Source organism: Emys orbicularis, chromosome 3 (genome assembly GCF_028017835.1).
Source record: "Emys orbicularis isolate rEmyOrb1 chromosome 3, rEmyOrb1.hap1, whole genome shotgun sequence".
In the NCBI taxonomy this organism is placed as follows: domain Eukaryota; kingdom Metazoa; phylum Chordata; order Testudines; family Emydidae; genus Emys; species Emys orbicularis.
In genome coordinates, this window is record NC_088685.1 from 20,512,757 (window position 1) to 20,525,107 (window position 12,351).

Genomic DNA, 12,351 nt, shown 5'->3' on the forward strand with positions numbered 1-12,351 from the left:
TTAAAACAGATAACTCTTATTACAGTAAATGTCAGGATGCACATTCAGGGGGAACTGACTCTGTTTCTTAATATCGTTTGGTTTCTTATCCTTGCTAAGTAATCTGATTATTGAATTCTTGTTTGTAAAAATGTTGTTTCCTGCATTTTGAAGTAGTAATACGAATTTCTCTTAGCTCTCAAAAGCCATCCCCTTCGAGGGGAAAAAAAGGGAGATGGGGACCATGGTTGCATAAACGGAGATATAGAAGTGAGAAAAAGTTGTCGGTCCAGGAAAAACAGATTTGAAACTTTGAATCAGAGTTTATTGTTTGATCAGCTAGTAAACAGGTATGTGTGGATACTTCAGTTGCACATGTCACAAAGCATCTTGATGGGGGTTTTTTAAAACAGTTAGAACTGCAATACAGGGCTTTCTATCTAAATGTCATTTAAATAAGTGAACAACAGTAACAACAATGGTTGGAAGTTAAGTACATCTTGCTTGTATGTCTGAATTATAAAATGTCAACAAGTTTGTAGCTGTTTCTTTACCACTTGTTGTTAATGAGATACTGCATACAGGATTGGTGTCACTTTTTGACTTTACAGTGCAGATAAAGTTGATCAGAGAGGAAGGCACAGTCTGTTGATCTCAACACAGGAGTGGGAGCCAGGAATTCCTTGCTTTGAAAGTGGTTTCCTCTGTGGCCTTGGGCAAGTCACTTAACCTCCCTGTCTCAGTTTTCTCTTCTGTAAAATGGGTATAATATGTACCTTTGAGAGATACTGAGTATCAGTGTTTGCAAAAAGTTTTAAACGTGAAAAATGTTCTGTAACTGCTAAGTATGATCTGTATTACTGATAAAAAATGTATTCTGCTGAACGTTAGTTTTTCACAGAAACTGCTTTTTTCAATGTGCTCAGTAATCGCTTGGTATCAGTTTATAAGTTTCTCTTGAGTTACTTTTTCCCTGGTTGAATTTGAAGCCCTTTTTTATTCAACTCCTCTTCCTCCTCAATATAGTAATAGGAAAGCAATCTACTATAAAGATGGTAATGTGATAAGATTGTGATACTGACGCCTGCATTTGTGTTTACATTGAGCCAAAGTGTCCAAAATTATGAACAATGACTTGAATGTATCTAGATCAGTTAGGTTGTACATCAGAAATACTTCATAGTATTGATTATAAATTCAAAGGGGAAAAACGCTTTTGGGTGACATTCTCTCCCTATTAATGTTAATGGCAAAACCTCCATCATTTTTTCTTTTTTCTTTGTATATTAACAGTTCTATTCAGTATAATAGAAATCGTATAAGGCTTTTTGCAACTTAAATAGAGAGAAACTTAGTATTTACATAAGTATACAATTATAAATTGATCTATGGAAGTCCCTAAAGCTGTATTGACAAGACTTGCCACTAATCACTTTCTTCAGTTTTGTGGTATCAGTCACATATTGTGTTTGATGCTTTTCTACTCTTTGTTTCTATCTTCTGTTTTTGTCAATTGGTAGTGGTGGTTCAAGTCTCTTGTTATCTCATTTAGGTCCAAACTTCTGTTTTTCTTATGTTTAAATGTGTAACCTGTTTGTTAGTTGTCCTGTCAAAACCGTGCATGATATTAAGCTTTTGTCCCTTTTCCTCCTCTGTTTTCCTTATTTTAACATCTTGATTTTTAGTTTAATTTTGACTGTTGTTGAAGGGGTTTCTCCCTTCCTGTGTGTGTGTGTGTGTGTATGTATGTATATATATATATATATATGTGTGTGTGTATGGTGGTCACACTACACACTGTCAGGTTTGGTGGAAGGGAATGACCATCTTCCATCAAATTCCCAAAAGTTTCACCAGACTTCTAAATAGTTATCCTTACCTCCATTGATTTCAGGATTTCACACTTTTTGGATTTACCTTTAAAGTGCTGACTGGAAATGATTGAAAGTTGATAAGTTTCCAACTGTTATGCAGCTTTAGTACATTTCCAGTGGACAGGTATCCACAGTACACAAACCTTCACCACAGTTAGCAATAATTTGACAGTCATGACAAATAAGTAGATGATTGATTGGGCCTGGCTGATGACTTGTCATCTCCTTCCCGAGAAGTGGTCCGTCCTGCTCAGTCCGTAGCACCATCAGTTTAACAACACTTTAAAGACGTTTAAGGTAGAAGTCCTTCTCTGGAAGAGCTTGCAGTCTAATTATACAATGATTAAGTTAAGTGATGCAACAGAGGCAAATTAATGAGCAGTGGAGTTCTATATATGTCTCTTTCATTTCACATATTTGGTTATTTAAAAAAAATTCCTTTATTTGTTAGCCCTTGCCTCAGAGAAATGCTGACATTTTATGGAGCTTACAGGACTGAGGTACATTTACAGGAGTGCAGTGTTGCTACCTGTGCTACACCGGTTATGTGGATGAAAAGCTTCAGTCTCACAGGCTGTCAGTCTGGTACTTTTCACAAGTATACCATTCAGACTCACCAGATTTAAAAATTAACCCCCACAACTGACAAAGAGAACACGCACTTTAAATTAAAATTGGTATTAGAGTTTGATTCAAAGCCCATAAAATAATCATTTTTTCTCTTGTGCAGACACTTTGTATACTTTTACCCTCTTCTTTCAATTTTCTTTATTACGGCTGACTATTTTTAGTTTAATTGATGTATTCAAGGAGTTGCAGGAGAGACTGAAATCAAATTTTAGTTGATCTGTAGATTTTATTCCATATATAATTCTGGGAATGATTGCAAAGAAATTATAATTTTAGTGTAGTGCGTTACATAGAATTATTTACGTGTGTAAAAGTTCTGCAGCTCTTGTATTTTAAGTCTGAATATTTGTCTCTTATGTTAAATATTGTGCATATTTAGTACTGCTGAAGCTGTACTACAAGAAATGGACAATATTAACATCAGGCGGAATAGGAGGTCTGGAGAAGTAGAACGGCTGCGAATGTGGACAGACACAGAATTTGTAAGTTCAGAATCTTTCAAATTTTGGATAAGAGTAACATCCAGTGGCTATATGTATATTTTTATAACTATCCATACGTCAGTTGCCTACAGTATGTTAAAATTCTAAAGCATTTTTTCAACTCCTAGCTAATGCTCACTGTTATAAATAAACACTGATGCTAGGTGTATTTAATTTTAGAAAGATATTAATATGTCATCCTGTTTGGTTAATGGGGAATTGACTGACACATTCTCATATTGTGCTAATGTTGTTAAATTGGAGAGGAAACATGGTTTAGTGGTCCGAAAACAGGATTGGGCACCATGATGGCCTGAGTTCTAAACACAGGCTTTGACACTGACACAATCTGTGGCCCCGGGAGAGTCATTCCTCAATCCTCCTCATTTCGTAAACTGAGAATACTTACCCTACCTCTCAGGGTTATTTGTTGGTAAAGCACATGGAAGATGGAAAGCACTACTTAGGTATTACCATTACTATTTGGGCTAACAATGCAGGTTACGAGGAATAGTATCAATTAATGAGCAAATTCATTTTGTTCTAGGAAAACATGGATATGTATTCTCGAGTGAAGAGAAGGCGGAAATCACTGAGAAGAAATAGCTATGGAATTCAGAACCATCACGAAGTGTCCACTGAAGGGGAAGAAGAAGGTATGGATTGTACAGATTAACTATAGGGCTTCATTTGAAACACTAATGAAACATACTGTTTAGAAGAAATGACTCCTTAAAATAGCTAGTGTATTGATACAAATACTGTACAGTACTACTGTACTGTAATAGAGAGAATTAGTAATAATTTTCTTTTGCTTAATAGAAAATGAACTGGGTCATTGGAAATACCCAATATAGAAATTCTGCTCTTCAGCAAAGATTTATGGTGTCCGCAGGTTTCAGTGTACTGCTGAAAAGGATCTGAGAGTTATAGTGGATCACAAATTGAACTAAAGCTTTTGTTTAAAAGAAAAAACGTTTGTTCAATTGGCATTACAAATATGGAACAATTTAAACCAGATTTCCTGTATCTTAGAACTGAAACAGTTGCTCTGGGTAGAGTAAACCACAGTAGGGTGTAAATTTTGAAACTCAGTGGAGGCAATTTAAATAATATTAACTGTTATAGTAGTGATTATTTTAGTAGAAACATCCAGCTGATATCTTTAGCCTATGTGTTTAGGTTTCTTTCAAAGAGCTTTTAATAGGAATTAGGCTGCAAATTTTAAAGTTGTAATTACTTTAGTATTTTATCAAATATTTGATTTCTTTTGGTTATCATGGGAATTTTGGGAGAATGAAAAGAAGAGCAAAGGTATTCTAGGTTTTTGGAAATCATAGAATTGTACCGTCAGAAGGGATCTAGAGAGGTCATCAAGACCAATCCCCTGTGCTGAGGCAAGACCAAGTAAACCTAGACCAGGGGTAGGCGACCAATGGCACATGCGCCAAAGGCGGCACGCGAGCTGATTTTCAGTGGCGCTCACACTGCCTGGGTCCTGGCCACCAGTCTGGGGGGCTCTGCATTTTAATTTAATTTTTAAATGAAGCTTCTTAAACATTTTAAAAACCTTATTTACTTTACATACAACAATAGTTTAGTTATATATTATAGACTTATAGAAAGAGACCTTCTAAAAACATTAAAATATATTACTGGCATGCGAAACCTTAAATTAGCATGAATAAATGAAGACTCGGCATACCACTTCTGAAAGGTTGCCAACCCCTGACCTAGACCATCCCTGACAAGTGTTTGTCCAGAGTGTTCTTAAAAACCTCCAATGATGGGGATTTCACAACCTGTCTTGGAAGGCTATTCCAGAGCGTAACTACCCTCATAGTTAGAAAGATTTTCCTAATATCTATTCTAAATTTCCCTTGCTTTAGATTAAGGGTACGTCCAGACTACCCCCCATATTGGCGGGTAGCGATCGATTTATCGGGGATCAATATATCGCGTCTCGTTAAGATGCGATATATTGATCCCCGAATGCACGCCCTGTCGACTCCGGAACTCCACCGGAGCGAGCGGTGGTAGCGGAGTCGACGGGGGAGCCACCGCCGTCAATCCCGCGCCGTGCGGACGGGAGGTAAGTCGGAATAAGATATGTCGACTTCAGCTACGGTATTCCCATAGCTGAAGTTGCGTATCTTACATCAACATCCCCCCTAGTGTAGACCAGGCCTATGCCTCTTACTTTGTGTTCTACTTCAGTGAACATGGAGAACAATTGATCACTGTCCTCTTTATAATAGTCCTTAACATATTTGAAGACTGTTATTAGGTCCCCGCTCAGTCTTCTTTTCTCAAGACTCAACATACCCAGTTTTCTTAACCTTTCCTTTTAGATCAAGTTTTCTAAACCTTTTATCATTTTATCTGCTGTCCTCTGGACACTCCAGTTTGTTGACATCTTTCCTAAGTGTTGTGCCCAGCATTGAACACTGTACTGCAGGTGAAGTGTCACCAATGCTGAATCGAGCAGGACAGTTACTTCCTGCATCTTACATTTGATACTCTTGTTAATACACCCCAGAGTATTAGCTTTTTTTGCAACTGCATCACTTGGTTGACTCATATTCATAGTTTTTGACCCACTATAACTCTCAGATCCTTTTCAGCAGTTGGCACGGAGTCACAGTTTCAGTAATCTGAATGAAGCCAGTCAGGACTATAATGTGTAATGTGTCTCCCCTCAGGGCACACACTCACCAGGGCAAGAGGCCTCCCCGGCTTCAGTGTTTCCTGGGTTTGACCTCGGAGCAGTCAGCACCCCTGTTCACACAGTGAGCTTCCCACAGTGAGTCTACCTGGATGGGACACCTGGGGAAGCCTTACAAACCCCCAAAGGGCCATGTACCCCAACTTTGCAGTCAGCAGTGACTCTCTGCCAGTGTTGTAAAACAGAAGGGTTTATTAGTTGTCAGGAACACCGCGTAGAACAGATCTTGTTAACACAGAAACCAGGAAGTTACAGCAAAGCCCATCTTGAGGGGCTCCAGAGCCCTGGGCTCTTCTCCTGACTCCCAGACCAGCAGATGGACTCCTTCCAGCAGCCCAGCCTCACTCATGCCCAGCAGCCCCACCTCCATACTTTGTCTCTTTCCCAAGCAAACAGGTCACCTGGTCTCTTTGTTCTCCAACGCCTTTGGCTGGCTCCTTGCAGAAGATGGGCTCTGGCCATCAGTTGTGATGATACAGAGTGTCGGCCATTCTTTGTGCCCAGGCAGACAGTCAGTAGTCTAGGGGTCACTGCTATGATCACACACTCTTATCCTTTCACCTAGATACTTGAATAATACATTGGGAAAACTGAAGCCCACACACAGTATTCAGAGAAAACATTAAGAACATTCTCACTTCGTCACAGCAGTACTACTACCTAGCCATTTTGTAGCTGTGCATTTTATTTTTCCTTTCTAAAGCAAGTATGTTGCACTTATCTTTATTGAATTTCCTCTTGCTGAATTCAGACTAATTCCCCAATTTGTCAAGTTTGTTTTGAATTCTAATCCTGTCGTCTAAAGTGCTTGGCACCCCTCCCAGCTTACTGTTAACTGCATATTTTATAAGTGTACTCTCTGCTCCATTATCCAAGTAATTAATGAAAATATTGAATACTACCAGACCTGGTTCTGATCTGTGGGGGACCCCATTTCATATGCCCTCCCAGTGAACCATTGATAACTCCTCTTTGACTATGGTCTTTCAACCAGCTGTGCACCCACTGTATAGTAATTTCATGTAGACCACTTTTCCATAGTTTGCTTATGAGAATGTCATATAGGACCGTGAAAAGCCTTACTGAAATCAAGATATATCACATCTTCTGCTTCCCCCCATCCATTGGGCCACTAACCTGGTCAAAGAAGGAAATTGTGTTGATTTGGCATGATTTGTTCTTAACGAATCCATGCTGGCTATTCCTTATAACCCTATCATCCTATAGGTGCTTACAAACTGATTGTTTAAAAAATTGTTCGAATATCTCTCCAGGTATGAAAGTTAGGCTGACTGGTCTATAAATCCCCAGATCCTCTTTGTTCCACTTTTAAAAGATAGATACTATGTTTGCCAGTCTGCTGGGGCCTCACCTGTTTTCATGAGTTCTTGAAGATAATTCTTAATGGTTCTAAGATTGTTTCATCTAGTGCCTTAAGTACCCTAGGATGAATTTCATCAGGCCCTGCCGATCTGAATACATTTAATTTATCTAAATATTCTTTAAACTGTTCGTTTCCTGTTTTGGCTTGCATTCCCTCCCCATTTTTTTAATATTAATTGTGCTGAGTATCTACTCCTCATTAATCCTTTTAGTGAACACTTCAGCTTTCTTGATGTATAATCAGTTATTAGCTCTCTTTCTTCGCTACTCTTTCCTTCACTATTCTCTTGTTCCTAACGTATTTTAAAAAAACCTAGTCTTATCTTCTTTGTCCCTTGCAAGGTGTAACTCATGTTGTGTCTTAGCCTTTCTGATTTTGTTCAGACATGCTTGTGCTGTTCTTTTGTGCTCCATCCTAGCAATTTGTCCATGTTTTCACGTCTTTTAGCATTCCTTTTTGATTTGCATGTCATTTAAGAGCTCCTGATGGAGCCATATTGGCATCTTACTATTCTTCCTATCTTTCTTTTGCATTGGGATGATTTGCAGTTGTGCCCGTAATGTTGTCTCCTTGAGAAACTGCCAGGTCTCCTGACCTCCCTTTTCCCTTAGATTTTCGTCTCATGGAACCTTACTTATTAATTCTCTGAGTTTGTTAAAATCTGCTTTTTTGATTTTTACTGTCCTAATTCTGCTGCGTTCACTCTTCCCTTTCTCCTTAGAATAATGAAATCTATCATTTCATGATTACTTTCACCAAAATTGCCTTCCACCTTCAGATTCGCAATTAATTTCTCCCTATTGGTCAGAATCAAGTCAAAAATAGTTGCCCCTCTGGTTACTTCATCCATTTTCTGAAACAAAAAGTTATTCCCTATACATGCCAAGAACTTATTGGACATTTTGTTTTGCTGTATTATTTTTCAAACAGATTCTGAGTACTTAAAGTCCCCCACTACTTCTGGGTCTTGTGTTTTGGATGTTTGTTATTCTTCAAATGCCTCATCCACCTTCTCTTTTTGATTTGGTGTCTACTGTAGACCCCCTTCCATGATGATATCCGTATTTTTTCACCTTTTGTCTTTACCCAGAGACTTTCAACTGGTCTGTGTCTCAACCTCCTTCTTGACCTCAGAACAAGTGTATATATTCTTTCAACACCTCCTCCCTTTTTCTCTGCCTTGTCTTCCTACCTATACCCCTCTTTACCAATATTCAAGTCATGAGATTTATCCCACCAAGTCACTATGCTGCTAGTTAAGTCATAATTTAGCCTATGTATTTATATTTCCAGTTCTTCCTGTTTATTGCCCATACCCTTTGCATTTGTGTGTTGACATCTGAGATATTGAGCAGATTCCCATGCTGATTATTCTCTTGTTGCTCCTGAGATCCTACTGTAATTTTCCATGCCTCCCCCTCATAAGGTTCCCCCCAAACCTCTAGCCTTCTGTTAGTTGCCTTTTTTATGCTTACCTGTGGGCTTTTGTCACCCGTCTCCTTTAAAACTCTTCTCACTTATTTATTTAGCGTGTGCATAGTCGTCTAGCCAAGCAATGGCATCTTCAGTGGCTTGATGCAGTTCTTCTAGGCCACCACTGAACCTAGTCAGCAGGCATTCATCGACAATGTGCGTCATCATCTGTGTTGTGCTGCAGCTGCACAAAGGGCCGTCACGAAGGCCCCAGCGATACTGGTTAGCTGCACAGAGACCTTGCCCAGTCCGGAACCTGTTCAACAGGGACCATTGGCGACGTGGCAGGTCAAAACCAGGCGGGCAAATTGTGGGGTTGGTGATGAGGAACTGGTTGCGGATTATAACAGATACCCATTCCTCTCGCCAGAGTGTTTCCGCCCTAACATCCTGGCGTGGCAGATGAGACCATAATGGGCGACATGACGGCAAACATGCAGCTGGTGTTGGGGGAGGAGGGATAGCTCAGTGGTTTGAGCATTGGCCTGCTAAACCCAGGGTTGTGAGTTCAATCCTTGAGGAAGCCACTTAGGGATCTGGGGCAAAATCAGTACTTGGTCCTGCTAGTGAAGGCAGGGGGCTGGACTCGATGACCTTTCGTGGTCCCTTCCAGTTCTAGGAGATAGGATATCTCCATATATTATATTATTAGTACATTATTATTAAAAAGGTCATTGTGCAGCGGCAGGCTTGGGTTGGCGCATACTTTCTCCAGTAACTTGCCAGTGGCAACCTCTCATCTTATATGAGGAGGCGCAATATTGCTCAGAACTGGAAGCCATGGGAGTGGAGTCAGACACAGGGTGCCGGAGATGATGCGCATGGCGGCATGTAATTGCGTATTCACCAGTTCGGTGTGTGATGATCGACTCTAAACTGGTGCACAAGAGCTGATGTCCGCAGAGTTGGAGCATGAGCACCCCATGACGAACCTGCCAGTTTGCTAAGAAGATTGTTGCGCATCTTAACTTTAGCTGCTGTCTTCTTCAGGTGGACATGATAATTCAGTGCGCAGTCTAAGGTCACACCTAGATAGACCGGTTCTACTTCATGCTTCACTTTTTGACCATTCTGATAAACATTCAGTTCACGGGTTGCACTGGTGTGATGAAGATGGAACAAACTGGAAACTGTTTTTATGACGCTTGGCTGGAGGCGCCAAGTCTTACAGTAGTCAGCTAACTTTACCATGTCCTGGTTTAAGGTGGCATCAAACTCGTGGAATGTCTGGACCTAGGTACTACAACAGATGTTATCTGCGTAAATGAACTTTCATGATTCCGTTATTGGCAGGTCATTGATGTAAAGGTTGAACAGGGTTGGAGAAAGCACAGAGCTCTGGGGGGTAATCCATTGCTCTGTCATCTCCAAGCACTTGTCTTCTCCCCCATATGGACTCTGAACTGCCTATCGCAGAGGAACAGTTCAACGACTCCTGTGACCAAAGGTAGCAGGACCCATGATACCTTCACGAGCAGGCCAGTGTGCCATACCGTATCGTATGCTGCTGTTAGATTGATGAAAACAGCGCCTGTTTTCAAGTTTCTCTGGAAGCCATTTTCAACAAATGTGGTCAGCGCGAGTACTTGGTCGCATGTGCTATGGCCTTGGCAAAAGCCAGCTTGGTCAGGGCTCAAAATTCTCTCCATGTCGGGTAATATGAGCTGTAGGTGGGTGGGTGATTTGGCGCTTGAAGATGCTCTTCCTCTTCTTGGTAGGTGGACCCCATCTCCTCCCAGCAGTCCTTCCTGGAATAGCATTCATGGTTGAGAGAGCTTCCTGGTTGCACAGATGGTGTCAATATGCATTAATCTCCAGGATGCATATCCCCCTGTCTGGGACCTTATCCTCAGCCATGAGGATGGACAAGAACACAACCTTCACCCTTGCCCCCAGAGCCCTGTAGTCACTGCTGATCTGCTCAGGGTCATACCTGGTAGTATCATTAGTGCCCACGTGGATGAGTGACATGGGATAGTGGTCAAAGTTAATCAATAGCAATAAGACAGAAGTGATCCAGAAATACCATCTGGCTAACTCCCTTTGCATCACCAGCCATCTGTCTTGGAGCTTGCATGCTTGTTAAAGCCTGGGCCTTACACACAGCTATAATGGGTGACTCAACCCATCACACTCAGCTGTCTGTAATCACTGGCCTGTTCACAAAAAACTGTACTGCTCTCTCTTCAAAGAGCCCTGCTAGAAAGCAGGTGCTGACTCACCTACCTGCAGGGCAACCTTGTTCAGACAGTCAGCAACCAAGCCTAGATTTCAAAACACAGCATCCAACCCAGAGTCCTACCACGCTCGTCAGCAAGTTCCCAGCACAGAAAGTGCTTCTCTTTTGTCCCCTTCCCTCACCATAGTTAATCAGTAGCAGTAAGACAGAAGTGCCCCACAAATGCTCACCGGCTGGCTAACTTCTTTAGTCTCCCAGCTGCCTTCATTTTACCAGCCACATGTCTCAAGTAGGCAAGGGATTATTATTATTAAAGTGAAAAACAAAACCACCCCCCAACTGGGTAAAATAAACTAATTTTATGTAAAACCACTTTGTAAATATATAGAAATCTACTACATTTATTATTGTTATATCCTGCTGATTTTCAAAAAAAATCCTATAGAAGCCAGTAGGGAATTTGGCAAAACATCCTGCGGATTTCCAATGGCCCCAATGGTGATTAGTTTGTTCTAATTAGTGAAGAAAATGATCCTTATGCATTTAGAGTTTATTTTGTGGATTTATTTTTGGGGAGAGGGTGAGAGGGGCAAGGTTGCTGTGAAATAAAGTAATAGAACTGTTCAAAATGTTTTGTGCTTTTTCTTTCTAGAATCTCAAGAGGAAGATGGAGATATAGAAGTAGAAGAGGCAGAAGGAGAAGAAAATGATCGACCTTATAATCTAAGGCAAAGAAAAACTGTGGAAAGGTACCAGGCACCTCCAATAGGTAAGGAATCAGGGCCATAGATGACCTTTCTACTCATATTAGCTGGACTTGCTCTTTTATAGAGCTCAAAGATACCATAGATTTTTCCCTGTTAAGTATTGTAACTGTTTTGCTCTGGTTTCTCTGGGTTACTGAATAAACATTCAGATTGTTAAAGCATGCAATTGGACATGAGGAAAGTAAGGTTTTTATTCCAAGGCCTGCCACAGACTTAAGTGACTTGCCAAAGGTCACACACTTCTGCTCTATTGTGTTGCCTTGGTCGGAACAATGGACAAGGGGACAGAAGTTGGATAATTGCTCTTCATCCCTAAGGGAGCTTCTGTGGAACTCTGCATAGGGTTGCATCGTGCTTCCCCTTTTGTTCAACATGTATACGGGGCATCTGAGAAGGTTAATGAGAGAGAGACTCTGGTATATTCAGTATGGTGGTGGTATCAATTCTATAACTATCTAATCTGACCTACCTAGTGCTGTTGCATGCCTGTCTCAGAGTCTGGCGTAGATGAGGACATAGATAAGAGCTAACTGGTTAAAGCTCAATATAGATAAGGAGATGGTGATTCTGGTAGGTTGGGGGAATCAGAATGGAAGATATGGTGATGGTTAAGTTTGTTCCTCTTAGTGAGATTGCGTGCCCACCATTCATAACTACTGTGTGTAACTGGGGATAGTGTTGAATCTGTGGATGCTGTTAGTTTATCACAAGCAGCATTTTCCAGTCTTCGTCTAGATAAGAGATTGCAACTATTTCTTTTGGATGTAGACCTTGCTGCTGTTCATGCATCTAGCACTTCAAAATTAAACTACCACAGTGCACTGCACATAAGATTACACCTTAAAACAACATGGAAAC

The 12,351-nt window shown here is 40.7% G+C and overlaps 1 protein-coding gene across 1 annotated transcript in view; it reads left to right on the plus strand.

The window, feature by feature from the left end:
- Positions 1 to 12,351, plus strand: part of ATAD2B (ATPase family AAA domain containing 2B) — a 182,184-nt gene that overhangs the window by 28,376 nt on the left and 141,457 nt on the right. Inside the window, exons 4-7 of the mRNA XM_065401026.1 lie at positions 176 to 329; positions 2,863 to 2,965; positions 3,513 to 3,621; positions 11,379 to 11,495. Coding sequence (XP_065257098.1) covers positions 176 to 329; positions 2,863 to 2,965; positions 3,513 to 3,621; positions 11,379 to 11,495 — 483 coding nt within the window. The remainder of the gene's footprint in view (positions 1 to 175; positions 330 to 2,862; positions 2,966 to 3,512; positions 3,622 to 11,378; positions 11,496 to 12,351) is intronic.